Source organism: Trichechus manatus, unplaced genomic scaffold (assembly GCF_000243295.1).
Source record: "Trichechus manatus latirostris isolate Lorelei unplaced genomic scaffold, TriManLat1.0 scaffold00012, whole genome shotgun sequence".
Taxonomy (NCBI): Eukaryota; Metazoa; Chordata; class Mammalia; order Sirenia; family Trichechidae; genus Trichechus; species Trichechus manatus.
This window is the reverse complement of record NW_004443948.1, coordinates 12,692,549-12,718,341: the sequence shown is the minus strand read 5'-3', so window position 1 is coordinate 12,718,341 and position 25,793 is coordinate 12,692,549. Positions and strand designations below refer to the sequence as shown.

Here is a 25,793-nt window from a genome sequence, read left to right as displayed (position 1 = left end):
GAACCCAAGATCGGCAGGTCAGAGAGCAGGGCTCCACTCACAGGCTGTGAAGATCGACGAATCCCAAGTTTAGGAGATAAGCTGACAGCTCAAGTCCCAAGAACTGGAGATGAGACGACAGGAGGCAGCCTCAGGATCCAGAGTGAGCAAAAAGCCAGAACGTCTGCTTATATTCAGATGCAGGCCACACTCCCAAGGAGACTCCCTTTCATCTGATTGGCTACTCACAGTGTATTCAATCATGGGAGTGATCACATTAAAACACTAAGAATATTGGTCCAGCCAAGTTGACACACAATCTTAACCATCACAACCGCTTATGGCTTTAGAGAAAAGCAATGAACTGTTTGCAAATTAATTAATGTTCTTTTGAAATTAAGAACACTAATTTCAAATGTTCTTGCAATTTGGCTCTAGTAGTGATTGAACCTCTAGACATCAGGGTACCACAATTTCCCCCCAAAATGCAACTATCATAAACTGGGTGATTTTTGATCCTCTGAGTCATAAAATAGATGTGCAGACAAGCACGCCATCATAATGTGAGAGTGGCATAAGCAAAGGAAGATCAGGCTCTAGTAGGTAGTGAAAGCAAAAAAAAAAAGGTGCATATATTCCTGCTACACAGCCACCTCTCAATCCATACATATGATCAGTTGGAATGTATTCTATTACCACTTGACAGGGAAAAAACCTCAGCCTGGTATACACGTATCTCTGCATGATATGTTGGTATTGATTATAAGTAAATTGCTATTTCATTACGGCCCAACCAGGGTGCTTGGAAGGACAGTGTAGAAGGGAAATCCTTATTGTGGGAAGAACATTGAGTGGTACAACTCATTGTCCACTTTACCTGGAAGAAGTGCTCTCTAGAGACTGAATCTAGATTAATTCGTGGATATGAGCTAAAGGGTTGGCTGGATGGTTGGTGTTTTAGAAGGGAGATGTTTGAGTAACAAAAAGAATGAGTAACAAGGAAGTCTGGGCAATTGGTATGAGATGTACCCTTTAAAATCATTTGAGAATTTGAGGATATCAGTGTTCTATGGGAACATTTAAAAATGCACGTGCATTGCGTAGGAGACTTTTAGTAAACAGATGGCAATGATGACCTAGATGTCATTCAACTTCTTTTTCCACCATCCCACTGCTTGATCATGAACAATGTATCCATGGTAGAAGAAGTTACATATGGGACCAATGACATGGTATTCCTCTCAACAAAGGTGAATGGCTACAGCCACCACAGAGAGTCCAGTCCACCCATAGCACAGATAATGATGAGCCAGTAATAGCACAGGGAGTCTATCCAGCCAACTTGGTGGCAGGATAATTATATTGAACTCCCTTCATCATAAGGGAGGGAGTGGTGATATGTCCTCATTGGAACAGATGTTCTATAAATGAATTTTCTTTTCCTTCCCACCATATTTCTGCCAGACCTACCATCTGTGCATATACTGAATGCCTTGCTGTATATCATGGTATCATGCACAACTTTGCTTCTGACCAAATAACTTTTCAGTAACAAATAGAAGGAAAGGGCTAACTATATATAACAGTGAAATAACCAAATGAATATTCAGTTATGGCACAGCTGGGTGCCTTGTTAGATTAGCGTTCTTTCCTTAAAGAAGTAGTATGCACTTTGAACCAGAGACTAATTGATGGTGCTGTTTCTTGCATTGTCAGTCTACTAGTGATTAGTGCTGTTCACCAAACATTTCTAGCTCCGCCTCCTCCAAGCACCACAGGGGGATTTCATTTCCCCACCAGGTTGAAATTAGGTGTGTTCATGTGCCTTTTTTTTTTTTTTTTTTTGTCTAATTAAAGGACCAGAGTGACTTCTGCAGAAAAGTTTTAGGAGCCAGTTCTCACGTGACCACACCACCTCTTCTTGCCTCTGTAATCACGGTAACCTGTGTGAAGATGACACATCTGTTAGCCTCAGAATATGAGTGAGTATGTTGAGTAGAGTCCTCCTGACGTGTGGAATCTGAATGAGAAATAAACTACTGATGCCTTCCACCACGTCTCTGTCAGTTTTTTGTACCGCGGTGGCTTGTGTGTTGCTGTGATCCTGGAAGTGAAGCCGCTTCTATTTCAAATACCAACAGGGTCACCCATGGTAGAGCCGTTTCAGTGGAGCCTCCAGACTAAGACAGACTAAGAAGAAAGACCCAGTGACCTACTTCCAAAATTTAGCCAATGAAAACCCTGTATCACTACAGAACATTGTGTGACTTGCTTGCTTTGGACACATCACTGGGAGGGATCAATGGCTGGCTAGAGAAGAACATCATGTTTTGTGAAGTAGAGGGCCAACAGCGTGGGAGACCTCAGTGAGATGAACTTGCACCATAGCTACAATGGACTCAAACATGTTGGCAATTGTGAGGATGATGCCAAACTGGACAGCGTTTCGTTTATTGTACATCAGGTCGCCACGAGTCTGAGTCGATTCTAAGGCAGCTAACAACAACGTTTGCGTTGGATCAGGTATGTTGTATTGCCATGGGAGTTTTGCTTGTAACTGTTACCACAGCAAAACCTACTACAGAGCCCACTTGTAGCTGATGCAACAGTTTCTTTGCAGCAATGTGAAATAATAACAAAATGTTTTACTTTTATAGCAAGTACTTATGTAATTATTGCCCAGCCCTCTATGTACTAACTTCTTGACATAAACTGGCATTAGACTGATGCCCATATATTGTGGGGAAAAAAATGCTAAAGGAATGCATGTAAGGAGAAAAATTTACCATGGCCTAAAGTTTTCACCAAAGAATAGAAAGTAGGAAGGTTACCCAATTCTCTTTTCATTTTCATTTAAAAAAAAGAACTGTTAAATATTATTCCCTTTTTATGAACTGGAAAAGCTAAAACAAAAAATAGGGGGAGGATGATTTGCATAGAACCACAGCAGGAACCTAAAGAAATGCAGAGATTAGACTGTGATCCTGACTGCGCTGACAGCTCCTGCCTGGAAGCTGAATGTCATGCTTTTGCCATGTACTTGCACAGAAGGCTTCGAGCCTGGTACAGAATTTATGAGGTTACTAGGGAATCATCTCTATATTCAGGTCTCTGCAGTCAAAGTGAAGAATAGCTAAGCTAAAGATTACTTTTCTTGCTTAAATTGCTGAGTACATCAAGATTTTTACCGAATTATCCAGGTAATTAGCCATCAACATTACTGTAGCTGGATCATCTGAGGATGATTTATTTTATTAAAAAAATTTCTTTAAATTTTGTTAAAAAATTTTAACCTACATTCCTCACATGTATCGGTATGCTTTCTTAAGGATGTTGTCATATCTAAAGAACGCATGGCTACTTTATGTGTATTTGAGTATGCTTACTTATCTACCTATCTCTAAAGTTTTGTAGCTTTCGAATATATTTTAAAAATTGGAAGCATCCTTTGAAAAATTCAAAATAAAATTGTTCGTGAAATGTTTTTTTTCCTATTTGAACATCTAACTGAAGAAAGTAAAATTAAATGGAATTTTTCTATCAAAATCAAGGTTTTGCCATTTTATTTAAGCTCAAACACTGGGCCCTTCCCTCTCCATTTGGAAACATTTTGAAAACTCAAAATGTTTAGTTGTAGAACTTTCCACACTGACAAATATTATCAAATACTCAATATAAAATTATAAGTAATGCCTTCTTCACTTGGTCAATGCCTTTTTGAAATGTTTTACAATTCCAAAGTGTTCATGAAGAACTCTAGAGTTAGCATCTGTGTTAATAAATGTTAGGACAATGTACAACCTGCTTTTTAATTTTTTTTAATAATTGATATAATAAACTGCTTTAAATTGCTCTTTCATGGAATCATATTGTTGCTCAAGCTCAAGTTACTTTTTCATGCTGAAAGCCACTTGAAGCTTTCATATCATGTGTCCTTCAAGCTTCAAGAAGATAGACATGTCTACTCCATTCTATCCTATTGTCTCGAGTCGATTCTGACTCATACTGACCCTATATAATTGTCAATTACAAAATAAAACCAATTTTTCTTTTTCTCTTAGTTCAAGTAGGAAGACTTTAGGAGTATTACACATTAGTTTAACTCATGATCCTAGTATTTTCTTACTTACATCCTTTCATATTTTCAGAGAATTGGCAGAATTGCCTACTAATTGAGGTCACCCAAAACAAATCATAAATTTTATAATTCTGAAAAAAATGACCTCATGCCCATACCTATTGAAAGACTAATAAATTGCTTCAATCGATGGGAGTTTATGATATTATTCCTGACAAGGCTCTATTGCAAGTTGTTATTGTTGTTAGTTGCCATCAAGTTGGCTCCAACTCATGGCAACCCAAGTACAACAGAATGAAATGTTGCCCTGTCCTGTGCCTTCTTCATGATCATTAGCAAGTTTGAGTCCAATGTTGTGGCTATTATGTCAATCCATCTCATTGAAGGTTTCCCTCATTTACGTTGACTCTATACTTTACCGAACAGAATGTCCTTTTGCTGTGTTTGGTCTTTCCTGACAATGTGTCTAAAGCAAGGGAGTCAAAGTCTTGCCATCCTCTCTATAGCAAGTAGAGATGGTTTAATTTATCACTATTTAAGAAAAATGTTTAATAATTCCCTATTATGCAGAAGGTAATGATGCGCAAGATGGCAATGATCAAGTTAATGATGGGGCCCAGATATGGTGATCCAAAGAGGAGCAACGCATGGTATTGCTCTTAAAAAAATCTATATCTTAATATCCCCCTGTGCTAGCACCATTATAACTCAGATTAGGCAGTCAATATATGAATTTTATTTTTGTAATGAGTAAATTATTCAGCGCTTCTATAGAGAATAGGACTTTTATATAAACTTTTAAAGTAGTATTTTTTTCTAGAGCCAAATATAATATACTTAAAAAAAAAAAATTAAACCACCAAAGTGTAGTGTTAGTTTTATTTTGTTCTGCAGTTTCTTTCTCTCTATATATTTTTGGAAAGTATAGAGAATTTCCCAGAAATTCTGTGAGATTACATTTTTTAGTTAAAAAAGGCACAAAAAAATTGAGTTTGGGGCTCTTGCTCTACGTAAGCCTTTACCACTCAATACCTGTATTACTTTGGTTAAATCAAGATAGTTTTCAGAGTCTCAGTTTCCACATCTGTAAACCTATGAATTTTGAGTAGATTTCTAATACTTTATCCAGAGTCATACTGCAGAGTTATAATAGAAAGAGCAGTTTAGTAACATCAGAAAAATTAGATTGAAATCTCTACTAATGTGAGAATCAGTTAAACTCTTTGCACATCAGAGAATAAGAAAGACCTCTTGGAAATTAAAATGTATCATGAACAAAATACAAATACTAACTGGAAGTATTGGTAGATAAAATCTTACCAGAAAGTGGGAAAAAAATGACAATGATTAGAAAATAGAAAAGTGACTTAATAGATCAATCTAAGAGGTCCACAATTTAACAGTGATTCCATAGGAGACAGATAAAACGCAGATGAGGTCTAATTTAAAATATTCTTAAGTTAAATAATTCTAAAAAATTTCCATAACTGACATAAACAATTCTCCAATTTGAAATGGCTCATCTATCACCAGTATGATGATTGAAAACAAATTATATAAACAAGCAAACAAAAGCACATCATGATAAAAATTTCAAAGGCAAAGACAATATTTTTATAAGGTCAAGAAATCAATTAAAAATTAAGTGACAAAAAATAGAAATGATAAATATAGCAGCAACAGATTTCTTAATAGCAAAATCAGAGCCTATAAGACAAGCAAGAAAGGTCTTTAAAATTATTAAGGGTTCTATGTCCAGCCAAAGTCTCACTCTGCTATGTAGAAAAAATACATATTTCAAAAAGTGAGGAATAAGAAAAAAGTATCTCATATTAATCTTCTTAGGAAGTTTCTAGAGAATACGCTTCTCCAAAAGGGGGAAAACTAGGAAGGAGGAAGAAATGAGTTCCAGGATATAAGAGAGCCAACATAAAAGAATAATTGAAGGAAACTCCTGGGCCTAGAGCGAAACCAGTGAGTTTGGGACAAAAGTATGGAGGGTTTTAGAAGGGAGATGTTCAGGGAAAACTTAGATCGATGGAATATTGCATATGATTGAGTATTTATGAAATGAAAAGAAAAAGAGGCAATTATTAACTCCAGAAAATGAACATTCTTGCACAAAGAAGGAAAATGTAATCATAGTACTCAACGTGGCTCTGCAGTAAACTCATCTACAGACTATTTGCTTAGTCCTGATAATGTAAACTCTCACTATTAACTTAACAAAGAATGTGACAGTGAGTAAATGAAAAAAAAAGATTTATTAGATAACATCTAAAGTGACAAAGCAATAAATATCTGTGCTTGCATCTTATTTAAAAATGTAAAGGGAATTCTCATTAGAAGCATCTAAAAGAGAGAGAAAAAGTTGCTTAGGAGAGGTGGGCTCAAGGATGGAGAAAGAGAGTAAGGGCCTATTTGTTTTTATTAAAATGCTTTGCCCTGTTTTTTAAACTAGGTGCATTAATTATTGTGATAATAATGAACTTAGGATGGGAATGTGCGGAGACCTAAAATATTGGTCACTTGAACAGTGCTGCTATATAAAAGGAGCATGGCTGGTCTGTTTAATTGCCAATTAAGTGTTCCAATGTAGCTTGTAGACACAATCTCGTTTAAATCTAAGACTCTGTGAGGTTGGACAATGTGTAATTTGTTTGGGAGTATTTCTCTTCTAGAATATTGAAACGGGTATCAGAGACTGTTGCCATTAATAATAACCTCCCTGAGAGAGTTGTTATGAGAATAAAATGAGTTACTGCATGTTAAGTGCTTAGAAAACTATGTTGCACATAAGAAGTGATAATACATGCAGTGCTTATTTTTAGTATATAAATTAAAAAATTCACTAAGCAGTAGAATTTCAGTTAGGTTCTAGTCGTGAAGCTATACAATTAAGGATATAGAGTGATAGAAAAATCAATTAATAGTTACCTGTTGCGATTTCAAAATATGAGGTAAAACATGTTTTTGAGCTTACTACTTTTGTACATGTAGGAAAATATGCTAAACATATTAACTTGTTCTGGATATTTTGTCTTGCTTTCCTTTTTGTAATAAGAGCGTATATTTTGTTTCTGTCTAAATAGAATTATAACCAATTTCACTTGAAGGGTTGAAGACTCAATTATCCCCATTTAAAATTACTCTAGAATTTCTAATATTCCATGGCTAAATTTTAATTGAATTGACACTGATATAATTCTGAAGATGGTTCAGTTTTAAGATTTTTAAATTTACATTTAGCATTTCTTCCAATATGCTACTGTTAACACAGGATGTTAAACCTTAAAATAAGCCTGAAGGGATGGGGCCATTATCTTATTTTTAGTATGTAGAAATGGGGGCAAAAGATATATTTTAGACATAACAAATCAATTTACAGACATTTTTGGCACTCAGAAAAATGGACAAAGTTAGGTTTCTTTATAAAAAGATTAAGAATGATACTAGGATGTTATTATCTCCCACTTACTTCCTGAATTTTTCTTTTCAATAAACTTTTCTTACACTTAATATTATTGACTAAGCTTTTCCGGCAATCTGTTTATGCATTATGTGTACATTTCAGACATTTAAACATTCTTAGACACATTACTTCATTTCTCCATATTTCTGAAACACCATATGCACTTCCAGCAGCCTATAAACAATGTGTGCTTTCAGAAACTCCTTGAAAAAATCATTGATTATTACATATTCAGCCTCTTTGGGATCTGTGTCTGACCCCATAAATTTCTGATTTGAAACCCCATCTTACTTGTTCTAGCAACAAAGGCTATATGCTCTGTACTATTAAATAGACCCTAATATTTATGGCATGCTTGGTTAATCAGGAAATGGGCTACTTCTCTGTAAATAATGCACAAGTCCATTTTAATAACACACCACAGTGCCACCTTAGGAATTGCTCTGCATTCATTGATTAGCAAGAGAGAGATGGAAATATTTTAAAACCTCTCATGGCTCTATAGCATTGTATCTAGAGATAATAAGGAAAAAAGAAATCAATATGTTTCTTCCCTGAAAGGCTATCTTACCATTTTTTTTTTTTCTGGGCCACTCAATTAAATCACTTATCCAGTTTAAGAATGGTATAAGTTTTAAGCAGCAAACAACTATTAAGGCATTATCTGTTGACTAGATCATCAATAAAATTAATACATGCATGTATATGATATGAAATCCATGGATTCTAGTTTGATGGGTCAATTTGATACCGATGGGCCCAAATGGTTTGAGAACCAGAGCAGATGTTGTAATGAAAAATTAGGTTTCAGTGGAAATTACTCCCTTTTTAGTGTCCAAAAGAAAGGAGAATTTGGAGTGTGTGAATGTGGATTTTAGAGAACTGGTGATCTTCTTTTGGGACAGTTTCATGTTTTTATCTGTATCTGTACATGAAATGTTAAGGGGAAGAAGGAAAGTCTCACATGTCAGCTCAGTGATGTGAAGCAACATGTACTAAAACATAAATATCCAATGTATATATGATTTTACACAGCCATTTTGAGACATTGTTAAAAAATATAGACTTCGCATACAATACCTTGTGTTTTTGTTTGTTAACCTTCATGGAAATTTATCTTGTAACTACCTCATATCAATTATTTATATGATAATTGCTTTGTATATTCTCTAGATTACTTACTATTTGCACTCTATTTCTTATAATTTTCTTTCTGCTACATCTAGAGTAACTAGACTATAGGTGTATTAAACTAGACAGTTTATATTAAATGTGTAAAAATGTTCCAGACCAGATAGGTTATCTCACTTCCTTCTGAACTGAAGTACCTTTAATATAAAGATTCTATCAACTCAATAATCTGTGATCATACTAAAGAGAATTCACACACATACACACACACACACACACACACACACACACACACAGAGACATATCACACATAAGAAAAGGAAATCTAGAGGCAATTTCAAGCAATACTTTCTGGTATTAATTCAACTTCAGAGCCCATTACCCATCTTTCTTTATAATTGTTATCAAGTAGCCAAATGGTATTTTTTCTATTTTACTCTTCTGATCACTTCCCAGAGAGGTTATAATGAGTAAAGAAATGGTCAATATGCAAATGAAAGAGACTAAAATAGCATAGTTATATCATACAGTAGAAAATCAGTTTCTGAACAATCAATTATTTACTGAAACAAAATATACAGAATAAATCTCCTTTAGTACTAGACTGTTACAAACAATTACAGTCTCAGGAACAAGGTTATTCAGAAGTTTGTCTTCCTGCCATTTTGCATTAAATTGTCTTGCTTTAATTAGTTCCCTTGAAGAATATAAAGACAATTTTATAAGTTTATTACCTCATATTAATTCATCTAATGATATGTTTAATAGCAGGAATCTAACCACTGATTAATCCAAGGGGGGGAAATAAATAGGAATAAAAAATATAAAATGCTACTTTCAATCTTTAATGCATCATTATTTAAGTTCTCTTAACCCAACACTCCAACATGATTTATGCATTGGTTATATATAATTTTCAGGAAATCCATAAAAGACAAAGAGTAAACCCTATTACTGTATCTAAACAATGCAGTTGTTTAGACTGGATGAGCACAAGAGAATAGAACTAACATGTATTGGCAAACGGGGATACCCATGAGAAAAAATACTGCCTTGGATTCCTCCTTTCAAAAATGTGAACTTCTTTCCTATAGTATTGAGGGATGATATTTACAGCTCCTGCTTTAGCTAAGTTTCTGGCAAAGTATCATACCCACTCCCCCACTGTCTCACCACCATGGGCTTTAACTTGTTAGTTTTTTAATCTTCATTCTTAAATTGAAAGATAGGAGGAAAATGAAACCACTATCTAGAAGACTAAAATAAATATATACAACAAATATTAAAGGTACTTATAATATGTGTTTAAACCTGAAATTATGTAGAAGGCAGAGAAAACTGGAGAGTAATGTTTCCATGAAGACAGTGAGTATGCTTGTAAAGTAAAGCATGAGTTCATTTTTTTTTATATCAAATTGAAATGCGTCCATTGGATTATTCTCTTTTTTAACACAGTTATCTGTAAGACTGTAATGATACAGAAGAGTTCTCCATCATCTCTAATCACCAACAATCCCAACTCACAGACACACACTCACCTACCATAGTCCACTACCTATTAGTGGAGTCTATAGAGAACGCTGTTAACAAGGACTACTGAAAAGAGCATAGTAAAGAGCTGCTATTACAAGGAGACCACTATTACATCATTATCTGATTCAATGGGTTATCAGTGATGCATTTTATTCTTTGCCCATATCTAAAGTTTTAATCAAATTGTCTCAGGGTAAGGACGTATTTCATGCAATTATGTTTTAGGACTATTACTTAGAAATTCTGCATGAAACATTTACGTATTTACAGAGTGATCATTCTCAGACATTTATATATGAATTATTTCCAACATGCTCAGTTAGTGAATTTGTTATTTTATGCTAGTATATGCATGCATCTATGTAAGATATGGTTCATGGATAAGGTAATAAGTCATGCTAGCACAATTGTGAAATATCAGTTGGTAATTATGATTTGCATCACTCTTGTTAAGAGTTTGCTTTCTGTTGTTTATATGACTACAAATGTAACCAAAAAACATACAAATAATTTTGAAACCAAATTACTTGCAGGTTAACTTGTATTTCTTTTTGAGAGCAATTTAATCAAATATTAAATCCCTAAGAAAATAGTATTTTAAATATGTTAGCAATATCAAAGTTTCAGGTGATAACCATTCTTCTTTATTAAAAATAGACAAACAACAAGAATAAATCAGTTTTTATGTGCTATTTTTCCCCCAAAGTGTTTACTTTTGCAACATGACCTCCCAGCTGAAGAATGAACTCTGGAAAATGAGGAGAAGAAGTTGTGGTTGTTAGCTGAAAGCAGAGATGAGCAGATAATTTTACACAGGTGGTTGATGATCGATGAAGGTGGCGGCGTTTTAGAAGGAATGGAACAGTTAGTATTTGGGAAAGAGACACTCTACCTGTATAGCTCAGCGAATTGTCATCGTTATCAGAGGTAGGGATTGGTGTTCCGTTGTCGCTCCCCCTCTCTAGGTCTTCAGGGTCTGTCGGAAACAACACCAGAGCTGCTGATGGGGTCACAGTAGTAACAGTAGTTGCCATTTCGATCACAGCATGTCCAGACACAAGTAAATCCACATGTGACAGAAAAATACACAAGGACAACACACAGCACACTTCATCCTCGCCCCTCCAGCGGCACACTAAGCCCTGCGAAGGTCTCAGCAGCATGGTTTACAGTTGCGACTTGTCTCTTTAAGTTTCCTAATTCTCTGCTCTGCCTGCACCTTTGCTGCACTTCAAAGCTGGCGAAGGGCTCCGACTGTCCTGTGTGAGGCCGCCAGCACGGACTGAGGGGAGCATATGGAAGAGGGAGAGGGAAGGGTGGCTGAATGCTAGCATTGCTAATTTTCAACCTTATTGTTAATCAAAGCTATTGACTGTGATCACCCCCCATCATCGCTTCATCTCCTGGCAATTACTGACTCAAGGGACTGTGTACCTCATTTGGGAAAGGAGGGGCATGGAAGGATATGAGGGAAAAATAGGATCTTGTCAAACAAGAGGAACGAGGATAAAAATGTCATACTTTTTTTTCTGAGAGGCAGGGAAGAAAGGGGGCAACATCATATCTTTCCAAAGGCAACAACTTACCATTTTAAAGGATTGACAGAAATTCACTGAAATGAAGGTATGAACAAATTGACATTTAACTTTGGATACTGGGTTTGAATATTTTAAAAACATTCCAAATTTCTTGAGATTCTATATCATCACCATTCATGTAAGTTATTTTCATTTATTCTTATTTTCCTTAAATGAGAGAAACACTTTTTCACGTTCTTTAGATTGCACGTTTTCTTACGTAAAAATTTAGAGCTCAAGCTAAGTATAACAACACTCAAGTTCCAATACGCACAAGCTGAGCTGCAGTATATATATAAACCCAACGACACCGTTACTAGATTTTCCTCATGCTTAATCACTCTATACGTCATATCTATGTATGTGAGATAAACACAAGCAGTGTCTATAGCTCTACTGCTGATAAGCAGACCCAGACACAATAAAAACCAAGTGTATACCTCCTATATCAAATACATAGAGTCATACGTCATTCAAGTTGTGGGGTTCTTTCTGCAGGCTTTTTATCTCCTTAAACAGCAGCTACAGAGGGTTTCTTGGTGTGAACAGCAAGGAAGCACAGCTGTTTACTAGGAGAAAAAAGTGTCACTTATGAACGAGGCAGTGAGTACATGCAGGTAATGCCTCTTGGGAAACATCACAAGGGTCATTAATTTTGTGTCTAAGATAAAAATGACCACTGCTCCTCAAGTTTTTAGCTAGGTCGACATATTTTGTCTTAGACACACAGCTACTCAGGGAAGGCTTTGGGAGCTTGAAAAGAAAATATAAAGTCTGAAATGAGTTCCCTTTATGGCTTTTTTGCCTGTGACTTTTTTGCCCACTCTATCTTCCTGTCTCCTCTTTCTGTACCTCAAGTGTCAGATAATTAACCTGATGTGCAAAGAAAGAAATTAATTCAGATCTTTGCAGACGAAAGGGAAAAATATGCTCATTTATTGCTTTATTCATCCTTGCCTTGCTACCCGTGGCTGTTTTCAGATTCATCTCTGAATTCAACTTTGCAAGTGGTAAAGCAGGGAAGGGGTCCCCCTTCTACCCCTCCAGCCTGGTGACATTATTTGTATGCACAAGTTGATTAGATAGGAGTTTTAACTCACATCAATAAGACAGAATGGGAAGGAGGCTTTTTTTTTTTTTTTTTAAATTTTGAGGCAGTATAAACAAAATGTTTTGCCACAAATAAAGTGCCCTCGCTCATGCAGACTAATCAAATGAAAGAGGCTGATGTAAGTAGATAAACACAGATGCTTGTTCAAATGTATTACATGGCCCCTGCTTACTCTGTTTTCAAATACACAAAGCATTTAGGATCCTTTTCATTTTACAAGTTATCTTTAGTAGCAAATACAGATTTTTAAAAGAAATTCTACTTTTCTATATTTGTAATAGTTTATTTACTGTGGATAAACACATTTCTAATCACCTTATCAAAAATACAATAGAAATTAATCTAAATCCCTGACACGAAGTAAATCAATTTGTCTATCCAGTAAGACTTCTGACGTAAGACTTGTGCACCTTTTGTTACTGAACACTCCTTGAAAATGAGAACATTATTACAAAAGCAAGAGATGAGGAAAGTAAATTTCTATGATTTGAAATAAAGTACCTAAATCTATTTAAGAAGATTTTTCCATCTATGTCTAACTCACACTTAGTGGTTTAGAAATACGGTTCTGAGTTCCCATCCATCACCCTTCTGATCTCTTCTGAGGTCCAGGAAACAATATATATTGTATTAATTTTTTAAGGTGATGCAACTTCCACATTTCTCTATTAGACCCTATCCCAACTGCAAAATCTTATCTCCACTGATTAAGACTCTGTATTAATCAATAAATCTTTCCATATTTATAAAGCACCTTCAATCTACCTAGTACTACCTTTAATTACGATATGCTAGATCTGAAGGACAGAAGTTTCACTAACTTCTTTCACTCATTTTTTTCTTCCATCTCCTTCATGTCAAATGATCACTGTAACATATGAAATAACCATTTGGTTCACTGCATGGGTGTTGAAAGACTAATTCCAAGAGATTCCTAGGGATATTTCTTTATATTTCTGTGGAATGATATTGATTATGTGAGGCATGGAATCTAATATGATCAGGAAAGATATGGTTTCGTATTTAGCATATTGAAAGAGGTCTTGTGTCCCAACTGTAAATTCAGAGCCTAAACTGAGGTGGATACATTCATAATTGATAGAAGCCACCATCACATCTAGACATGCACTGGCACTCAGGTGATGAGTTTTATGTGTCTGTTGAACTCATCAGACTGAATTCCTGAGGGCCAGGTGCTGTGTCTACTTCATATTTATATCCCTACCTCCTTCTACTGGCCCTGCAACATAATAGGGGCTTAAACTATGTTTTTCTCCTAAGACATTGAATAAATTAATAATCAAACACCAACCAAGAGTGCAATTCTCACTTAAGTGATAGACTCTGAATATGATACCATTTGAAAACAAAAAAATTGCATTTTCTATGACAGCATTATAGCTGGGGGAAAGAAAAACCTTGCTATAAATAAACTCAAATACTAATGTACTCTCTGTATCCCAAGAATCCATTAAAACATATAAAACATATTTTCTTGCTATAAAAAGGAGGTCTTGAATCATAAAATCATAGACATCCAGAGTTGGAAATATGTGAGATGGACCCTCACAAAACTGTCCATCAAATATGTAGACTCTTGGGAATTTCATGGCTATTTGGCCTTCAATGCTTTTCAAACAACCATTTCCAACTTTAGAGTTAAGTCCTTCTTTTATGTTATGTTAAAAAAAAGATGCTCTCTAGATTTTCTATCCCTGGACTATAATTCTAATCTTTGGGATATACAGAATTAATGCCTTTATGCTAGCTGGTTTCTCTCCCAACACTCCTTAAATGCTGGTATTTTGGAAGCCTTCAGGCTTTGTCTTTTTCTTGTTCGACATGCTCTTTGTAAATGAGTTCATCCAGACTCATGGCTTCAATTATTTATTTATTTTTAAAGATGATGCAACTTCCATATTTCTCACTTAGACCCTCTCCCAACTGCCAAATCTAATCTCCATTACCTTTCAATATCATATACATTCCAAGAAATCTCATATTTTCTCTCAGTAAACACTAAACTCATCATCCTTTCCTTCAACCTACTGATGTCCTGTATTTCCTAGAGTGCAAAAGAAAACGAGGAAAACCCTCAATCATATGGATTGACACAATAATCACAATGGACTCAAACATACCAATGATTATGAAGATGGTGCAGAACTGGGACAATATTTCCTTCTTTTATACATAAGGTCACCATGAGTTGGAGCCCATCTGATGGCAACTAACATCAGCAAATATTAAGAAAGTCACTATTGTTCTCAATACGCTATAATTCGGTAATGTTAGTATCTGGGGTTAATACTGAATTCTGGCCTTTAGGCATATTGTTTATAGTAGATTTTGTTACATGGTCTTATTATTTTCTAGAGCAAATTGAATGGAATACTTAAATCTATTGTATATAATATGATAGATGATAAAATAATACACATAAATATATAAAACTTATATGCTTGGTAAAGTAGAGGGTCAGTGAAAAAGAGGAAGACCCTCAACGAGATGGATTGACACAGTGGCTACAACAATAGGCTTAAGCATAACAACTATTGTGAGGATGGCACAGGACCAGGCAGTGTTTTGTTCTGTTGTACATAGGGTCGCTATGAGTTGGAATCCACTTGATGGCACCTAACAACAACAACAACAGCATATATATAAGAGTCGCCTATCTTATAGCAGTCTTTCACGGATTTAATAAAAGCAACAACAGCAGCAGAAGGGAATAAAGACCTGTATCTTCCTTTCTAACGGAAAATATGTCATCAAGGAAACTTGTCCTTCAATATAATAATTCACTAAAAGGTTGATACAATTTCTTTAATGGTAAATTTAATTTGAAATATTTCAATCAGTATAGTAATATCTTTCCTGAGATAACCCCAACATCTGTGTCAAAATGTAATGGAAATTTAGAATTAGAAAATAATTATGTAGCCACTTTCAATAAAATAATTTATGCAGGCAAACAACATCAATGGGTGCTAAATCTGTGAGGGAAAAACTGGTTGAGGGAGAGCATACTTCACAGTGCCAAAGCATCACCTCACAGATTATTTGCTAACTGCAGGTTGTGAAATGTACTTTTGTGATGGATATATCTGACAGTTACCACTTTAACTCAGCAATTAAACTTGGTATCACCAACAGTGGGTAACTAAGAGTCAGAAGACAATTATGTGATGCAATACACAGCATCATTTATGAAGCATTCTTACAAATAATGTCTAATCTGAATTTAAGACTTTAGACCTAACAAAGTTTACAGAAAAAAAAAAAATATATTTTTTTGGAGATGCATGTGGAATAATTCAGGAGCAAAGTGTCATGGGACATTCAACTTACTTTTATATGGCTCAGAAAAAAATATATTGAGAGAAGGAGCTATAGTAAACATGGCATAATATTAACAACTACTGAATCTTTCATGAAACACATTTAAAATAGTTTAAAGATGGTGGATGAAGATTAAGTGATTTAAAGCCTTCTCTATAATGTCCAGTAGAAATTAATGCAGTGACTTTTCTCTTTCACTGGTGATACAGTTAAAACAGCGAATACTATTTTTGTAGTGCAACGACTCACATTTATGCTATCAACCAATTCATATGTCTCCAAATTGTTCATCATACCATGCTAGCCAGTTTTATGTTGAGCCTAAGAGAAAAGACCACTGTTTAAAACTAGACTTTTATTTATTCTTTAAAAAAATGAAAATATGCTTCCAATTCATGCCTCAAAATACTATGGTTTTCTTCTTTATCCTCCCTTTCTTCCATACTCAATTATGTAAATGTACATTAAAAATAGCAGCTTCTTGAGTGAAGAAAACCAAAGACTCAAGGAAACAATTAGTTCAAAGGACTAATGGACCACAGGAACCACAGCCTCCACCAGCCTGAGACCAGAAGAACTAGATGGTGCCCGGCTACCACTACCGACAGCTCTGACCAGGATCACAATAGAAAGTCCCGGTTAGAGTGGGAAATTAAAAATGTAGAACAAAATTCAAATTCATAAAAAAGACCAGATTTACTGGTCTAAAAGAGACTGGAGGAACCCTCAATACTATAGCCTTTAGACAACTTTCTAATTTGCAACTGAAGCCATTCCTGGAGATTACCTTTCAGCCAAATAACAGACTGGTCTATAAATAAACAATAACACATGTAAGGAAAGTGCTCCTTTGAACAATAATCTACATGAGACCAAGAGGACAACATATACCCAAAAGCAAAGATGAGAAGGCAGGAAGGGGCAGGAAAATCAGACAAATGGAAATGGGGAACTCAGGGTGGTAATGGGGAGAGTGCTGACACGTTGTGGAGAGTACAGCCTATGTCATGGAACAATTTGTGTATAAACTATTGAATGGGAAACTAATTTGCTCTGTAAACCTTCACCTAAAGCACAATTAAAAAAAAAAAAAAAAGTAGCTCCTTCCTTTTACCCTCTGTAAAGAGTCAAGCTGATTTCTTTATAGATTTACATTATCATTGTGCATGGCTTTGACATTAATTGACATTTTAAAGATGACCATTAATAAAAGATTAGGGAAAAGCAAATGAATATAAACTACTATCAATATGAGAATTGTGTTCTACAAATTTGATCAATTCTCATTGATTCTTTCCTGCTAATCAAGAGGAATGCAGGGAAGGGTCCTTTAAATGGAGTACTGAGAACATTTAATTAGAATCCTAGGCAATGAATTATAAAATTAAGTACAAAACCTGTATTGTGAAGCTCTAAATTTGTGTCACAATTCTACAAGATCAAATTAAAGTTGAATCCCAACTTCTGCTTTAATTATGTATGGTTAAAATAATTTGTGGACTGTACATTATTTGCCCTATTCTTTTGACCTGGAACTAATGAGAGAAATATGAACTACATTATAGAGATAGAGAAAAAAATACCAGTAGGTGCTTTCAGATGGTATTTACTTAAAAATATTCAGAGAATGAAGCAATTAAAAATCATTTAAAATGAGAACTGAATGACTTTTAGAGAAATTTATGTCTGTAGAACATTAACTAGTATCAAGTTCAAAAACTGACCTACAAAATGTTGAGTAACATCTATTTTTTTTTTTAAGCAGCAGTAATGTAATAGAAAATAATGAGTCACATCCACCCCTGATTTTGATATTTTAAGGAAAGTCAGGGTTGCTTCTTTATGTTTATTTCAAATACAACAGAACTATGATTATTATGATTCATGTGGATAATTATTAGAAAATGTGTTTGCACAAATTAACCAAATATTAACATTGATGCAAAATATGTACGCAAGAAATTTTTTCAGTAAATGGATGTTTTTTCCCTAAGTTTATGAAGACTTTATCATCATCCAACAGTGTTGAGAAGATTCAAAAAAAATCAGTGTAGTTTGTTATTTGGCCAAACTAGAACAGTATCCATGATCCAAAAAACCCATTGTCACCAAGTAGATTCCAACTTATAACAGCCCTATCAGACAGAGTAGAACTGCCCCATAGGATTTCCAAGGATCTCCTGGCAGATTTGAACTGCTGACCTCTTGATTAGCAGCCATAGCTCTTAACCACTATGCCACCAGGGTTTCCTAGACTATGTAATTATAATCTGGGATCTGAGCTTCCAGGATTGTAGTAAACGAAGAAAAAAAAAAAAGATTTCATATGTGAATCTCAAAATATATGTACTATTTCTGCTCATTTTCTGGTTTCAGGTGATTAGTGAAGAAAGAAGTAAAAACTATACCCATTATAATCACAACTAATATTTATATAAAACTTTAGCGTATTTAATAAAATTATATCATTTTATATATATTTTCTCCTGTAACTCTCAGTTCTATCAAGATCAGAGCTATCATTATCATGATGCTCATCACCACCAGTGATCCGATTTTAAAGATGCTGAAATGGAAGCTCAGAGATGTTCTTTGGCCACAGTTATGCAACTAGTAAATAATAGATTTGAAATTTGATTCCACATGATTTCTGACTCCAATGTATCTTATCTATTTGCTATACCCCATGGCCTATCTTTACTCATCAATCTAATTCTTAGAACTGGATGGAATCTCAATAGTATATAAACAATGAAACACCAAATTAGTGATTCTTTGCCAGTCAGTGAACAATGAGATTAGATGATTTCACAAGTCTGTTTCTGAACTTTATTAAGCATATCACAAAGACTTCTTCATTATTTCCTTTTTATAGACCAAATAAAAGTAGTTAATAAGGCAGTTGATTGTGTTTAAGCAAGAAGTACAGGATGAAATATTGCTGAAATAGGGGTTGGAAAGCATAAGGCCTTGCCTATAATATTTCATAATATGTGGATTTGGGGACTGAATTACTGGCTAATAAAATCAAGATAAATCCAATTTTTTAACATTTTTTAAATTCTTCAACAGCAACAAAAATTATCTTTTGGCATAAGCTTAAGGATCCTGAAGATAGAGCTCTTATTTATTTAAGTATTTAAGTAAGCCTTATTTGTCTTACTTATTTTCACATGCATAGCCCTAGTACAGTGCAAAGGAGCCCTGGTAGTGCAATGGTTAAGTGTGCAGCTGCTAACCAAAAACCTACCAGCGACTCGACAGAAGAAAATACCCTGAGATCTGCTCCTGTAAAGATTACAGCCTAGGAAAACCCATGGAGCAGTTCTACTCTGTTGTATAGGGTTGCTATGAGTTGGAAATGACTCTATAGCATGCAGTAACAACATCAGTACAGTGCTAAGCACAAAGTAGGTAATCAATAAACATCGGTTGAATAATTAGAAGAAACAGCAGGACACGGTTTTGCTGGAGTCATTGAGTTGTTTAACGTGAAAGTAGCTTTTCTAAAGAAGTAAATACTATATTATTTCCTGACTTTGGATTTTGTTGTATATTTAAAATCAAAACAAGACAAAACCCATTGCCACTGAGTCAATTCTCACTCTTGGCGACCCTATGTGTTACAGACTAGAACTGCTCCATGGAGCAGTTGGCTGTAATCTTTTACTGAAGCAGATTGCCAGGCCTTTCTTCTGCAGTGTTGCTGGGTGGGTTTGAACGACCAACTTTCAGGATAGTAGTGTAGCTCAGTTTGCACAATGCAGGGCCTCTGTTATATACTCATCTACCTAAAAATTGTGATCAGTGTAAACACAATTCAAAACTGAATCATGGTAAGTTACTATTTTTGATGGAACAATGTCTTCTTATTTTACTCCATGTGAACAGAACACTTTAAGAAATAGAATCTTATTTAAACCTAAAGCAGGTGAGGGCTTTACTGGTGAAAGTTTTCCTTCTTATATGTTAAAAGGGGATGATTTAAAAATATTTATCTGTGACTAACTGGATATGAAGGATATAATAATACTCAAAACTGAAAAAAGTTGTAATATGAATTAAGCAAGAAAGGTATTTAAATATTGCCAGGTAAATAAAGTGTTTGAATAATAACAGTAAACAGTTCAATTACTTAGCGATGTTTAAATTTAAGTGATTTCAGATACAGATATAGACATATCCTGATTTGAACTAATGGAGTGCTTTTTTCTGGAGGCTGCTTTTAAAACTGAAGTGATATATTACCAATTCAGAATTAATATTGAGTTTGTCAATGCAACACTCTATTTTTGAATTTAAAACAATGTTACAGTTCTGAAAAATATAAGGCAGAATCGAACCAAAAAAAAAAAAAAGAAACCAAACCCATTGCCCTCGAGTTGGTTCCGACTCATAGTGACCCTATAGGACAGAGTAGAACTGCCCCGTGGGCTTTCCAAGGAGCAGAATAAGTACATAAAAATTCTCAAGTATAATTTTGCCTGAGCCAGTCTGAGGCATATACTGCTGCACCAGGCTGACGAAATCTGATTAAATAGTAGAAACCTAACACAAACTTTAGTAAAAATATTAATAACAAAGAAATGTATATATAAAAATTCTATTAACATAAAACATACTACAGGCACGATAGGAAGGTAAATGCATTAATGGATAAGACTGTGATTCAAAAGAACAGAAATGCCACAGAAGAAGCTTTTAACTCATTGAAATTCAGCTTAATTTGATGAAACAAGATAAAGTGCCTTCTGTATGGAAATCAGCCCATTGATGGAGAAATGCTCATAATTTTAAAATTGTTGTTTCCAGATTTCTTCCAGTGAAAATACGACAAAGTAGAGCTCTTGAAGTAATTGGGAAAATTATGCTTCGTCATGACAATATAATTTTTTCCTTGATATCTGAATGTTTGATCTAAGAGAGTCATGGAGGCGTTCTTGGCAACAGTAGGTGATGACTATGTTGTTTATATATATCATTATATATGTGTATATATATATAATTAGAAACTACGCCAATTGTCCAGCTGCATTCTGTATTTATTCAAAATGCTCAAATCAAATCCTGACTAACATCTGACGTGACAGATACCTTGGCAGGACAGAATTTAATCTGCAGAGATTTGCTCCCGTGAACTTTATCTGTGAGAGTTAATTTCCGGTCCATTTTACTAGTATTTCTGGCTCTCTCCGTCTGTTGGCTTTTTTTGTTATTCTCTCCACCCACTTTACTCTGGTATTCAACAGGCTTTTCTTTTATTGTGTTTAGCATCTGCTACTGTTCCATTCCCTTCCAGTCAAAGCATATGGTAACTTCAACAGAGGCTAATTAAATGGTGCTTGAAGTTAGTTAACAGGTGGCGTCCCCAGCTGCCCTAGTTGTATGAATAGATATAGCTCACATTTTAAGAAATAGAAATGACACAACAGTAATACCTGAATTAATGCAGGACTCCTTGATAGCCCTAATATGATTTGGGGGGATCAGGAAGATATAGAATCATTCCTCTTGTGTAGGGGGGGAAATCTGGGTTTGAGGACTGGAGATTAGATCTGAATAAAAACTGAGATCTCCTTATCCTTTAACAGTTACTCTTTTCTCATTATAGAAAGTGTAAAATTATTACCACTTCTTCCAAGTGTGTTAATAAAGCATATTTCCAGTCACTGTGGCTTGTTACCATGCTGAATGATATTCAGGTAAGATTCACAAGATTTGTTAAATTCAGTCAAAACATCAAATTATTTATTTGGTATTTTTCAATCACTGCCATCACATATATTTTGTTATTTATTTAGATAATCTGTATAGTGTAAGGTAGGAGCCACTAATTAACTGTGTGACCTTGGGCAAGTTACTTTACCCTTTTTTTTGCCTTGGTTTCTTCTCTATAAAATGTGAAATAATAGTATCTAACCTATATCAAAAACGAACAAAATAAAACCCATTGCCCTCAAGTTGGTTCCGACTCATAGTGGCCCTACAGGACAGAGCAGAACTGCCCCATAGTTTCCAAGGTGCGGCTGGTGGATTTGAACCGCTGACCTTTTGGTTAGCAGCAGAGCTCTTAACCACTATGCTACCAGGGCTCCATCTAACCCATAGGAGGGTTAAATAAGCAAATATTTGTAAAGATCTTATATAGTCCCAGGCACTGAGTAAGAAGTCAGTAAATGTTTGCTTTTTTTTTTTAATAGGAATACAAGTTATAATTCCATTTTAAAAGATCATTAAATAATTTTTAAAGAAAACAATTCTATGTATTTGCCTCCTGAAATAAGAAAAGACACATTCTGTTTCTACTTTAATGTGCTAATTTAGAGTTTACCTAGGAGAAAAAGTGAATAAGGTATCAGTTGAAAAACACAGAAATGGACTTTGAACACTTCATTTTTGTCTGCCGTGTTTCCTCACGTCTTCACCATTGCATTTCCTCAGCACCCATTCATAAGGTTACCCCAGTGAATCATCCAGGAAGTATTTCCATATAGACAACATTTCATCCTTACAGATTAACTCCTTCAACTGCAGAATCTGGTTTGCCTAATTACCCGGTTACTTTGTGCTGACAAAGATGAATTCACTCAATTTGACTTCTTGAGGAAAAATAACACTTGTTATTGAAATTACTCAACAGATTTCTTCATGCTTAGAGGAAAGTATGTCTTTTTTTTCTCCCCTAGTGATGTTTCACCCTTTGCTCCTCTTCTCTTGCTCTCTTCTGTACAGGAACAGGAACTGTGCCTTGGAGGGAGGTGGGGGAAGACTGAGGCATCTGTAAGTTTAGCCCAGGCCTTGTGATAACTGCCAGTCCTGCTCATCGTCCCCCTCCCCAAGTGTCCTCCTGTGAGACGGGGCTGCCATCCATCTGCAGCCATTGCTGACATCTCCAAGGCTGCATTCACTCCCTGCTAAAGGGACAAATTTCCTCATAGTTTCTTCATTGTCTGCTTTTTCTAACCACGGTCACGCTTTTTCGCTCTTCATTCTAATTGTGCTTTTGATGATTGGGGTCATTTTAAGCCTTCAGCTTCCCCAAAGGTCACAGGGATTAGCTGTGTCCAATCGAGGACCAAGGAGAATGGCTGAGGCTTACCCCCATTCATCCTCCCCCATTGATTTCCTCTCACTGTGAGAGTGGCAATGGTGGCCATTTATTTATTTATTTTTTACTCTCCTTTAATATTTTTGTTGCATCCCTCCCCCACTCCTCTGTAGAGGCAAGCTGTTTGTAGCCATGGCTTTAGCACGAGAAGTTTCACTGAAGCCGATCCATCTAGGGAGCAGAGAATGTAGAAGTAGCACGCTGTTGATCATCTCAGTTTACCCAGTTCATGCCATTCAACATTTTCATTTTCTAACATCAGTCAGCATTTTAAAAAGGCATCTCCTTTCCTCACTATTTATCACTGAGTCTAGTCAATTCTCTAATCAATTCCATATATCTACATATTCCTGCGAATAATTCAGAAGATGAGCTTGCGGTTTTGATTTAAGTAACTCACTTAAATGTAAAAATATCAAACAAACCTTTGTTTGTTTTCCTCTGTTTTATTTTTTAACTCTGATGATGCTCAGATTTACATTTGTGTTTTTTAATAGGACACTCTGCCAGACATTATTCTCACAAGTAATTTTATAGTGAGATGATATGTTTCACTTATTAATGTTGTTCCAAAAGAGACATTCTTATTGTAAACTAATGGAAATTTTTGAAACCTAAGACAACAGAAGTAACTATTATTAAGGAATGTGTATGAGTGTGTGTATGGGGAAGGAGTAAAGGTCTTAAACAATCAACACCCCAAAATAACCCCGAATATCTTAAAAGGCATTGAGCAGTTTATATCATTATTCATATTCCACTGATAGTGGGGATAGTTTATTATGTAAACATATTGTCTGGGCACCAATGCTCTTGGCTCACGAAGAAGTCCATCCATTACCCATGGTCAACAGTTTAAAACACAGTAGGAGGCAGCCCTCCGTAGACTTACTTCTTGCTCTGAGTCAAATGACTAGTAACTTTCTAGTTGGTGAGATATTTGCTTGGCACAGAAGAAAGATGTGAGGAACTGTCTTTTTCATTATATAATACACCCTCATAAGTAAAAGCACATTAAAAAAAAAACTAGACTGCAGATTCAATTTTAAAGATATGTATGAATTAATTTCCTCCTTCTACAGTGTCTTCTTTATATTCCATAATGCATTAATGTGTGTATGTGGAAATACACACCTTTGTAGATTCACTGGCCTCTGCAATATTGCCTCAGTTAGCTTTTCCAAGCTTAATTCTTAAGACTTTACGCAAACGTAGAGTGAAGTCAACCTAGGTGACTAGCAAGTGTAAGATTTTTGTTTCCAATGATGTAGTTTCTATGTGGCTACTTCTGGTCAGCACATGGATGAGAAATAGATGAATAGCTTAAGGTAGTAACTAATACTCTGTCCACTGGGTTTTTGTGACCACTTTTTAATAGATGCCAGAATTTTTAAGCAACACAGTTTCCTTCAAAATGAGGAAAGAAACTGAAGTTTACAGATATGGAAAAAAAATCTGAGTTCTGTATTACCAGTGGTAACTATGCATGAATATGTTAGGGACATATTAGAGAAATCACAAATAAATACCTGTAACTCTTGCTGAAGGAGAAAAGAAAAAATAATCAGAGGAAAATCTCTGTATCTGTAATCTGCAACACTTGGCATTTGCAAACATTTTAAGGCCTAAACGCAAACCTAAAACCATAATCAAGGAAGTCAGAAATGGTCCTAAGATTGTCAACTTATGTTTAACATATGGATAGCCAGAACATCATTAGTAGTAGATGAATGTAAATAAAAATTAAAAGAACTAAGAATATATATCTTTATTCTTAGATTCTCTGATATGACTAAACTATTTGTTAATCATAAATTTTAATTTTGGAATACATACTTGAATGTTTACATATGATTCTAAAAATTATCTGACAACCTAGCACCTGGAAACCAAACTTGCCAGAAAATATAAATATTTCATTGATTGTAAGATGGCTTGTCGCTGGGGAGGGAGGGGGGCTTTTTAATGGTATATAATTCTGGCAGAGAAAAATAGGTATAAAACATCACAGAGAATGAAAAATACTCAAAATGAATAATGTGCCAAAGTAATTATACAATGCAGGTAATTGACTGATCATTATAAAAATGCTAACAGCACACTGTATTTCACAATTAGAGAATAAAGACATTGCTAAAGTTTCCATCAATCGTGTATTTCATTTACCATACCATTAAGAATTCTCTTATATATTCTACTGGCAAATATACTGTACCCAGAAGGCTATTAAATAATAATAATAAATCCATCCTGAATCCTAGTGTACAAACTTAAAGTCCAGCCGCACTTGGCTGATAGAGTCTGAGAAGCTTGGAGGCTCTAATCTGATGTTCAGTAGATTTTTTTTTTTTTAAATTAAACTTCTATTTTGAGATAATTGAGTTTCACATGTAGCTTTAAGAACTAATACAAAAAGATTTCATATAGCCTTTGCCCAGTTTCCCTCAGTTGTTACATCTTAC

The 25,793-nt window shown here is 35.0% G+C and overlaps 1 protein-coding gene across 1 annotated transcript in view; it reads right to left on the bottom strand.

Moving 5' to 3' along the window:
- The window catches only part of ROBO1 (roundabout guidance receptor 1), a 1,063,338-nt gene that overhangs the window by 558,208 nt on the left and 479,337 nt on the right, over positions 1 to 25,793 (bottom strand). The window contains exon 2 of the mRNA XM_004371339.1: positions 11,086 to 11,169. Within this exon, the coding sequence (XP_004371396.1) occupies positions 11,086 to 11,169 (84 nt within the window). The remainder of the gene's footprint in view (positions 1 to 11,085; positions 11,170 to 25,793) is intronic.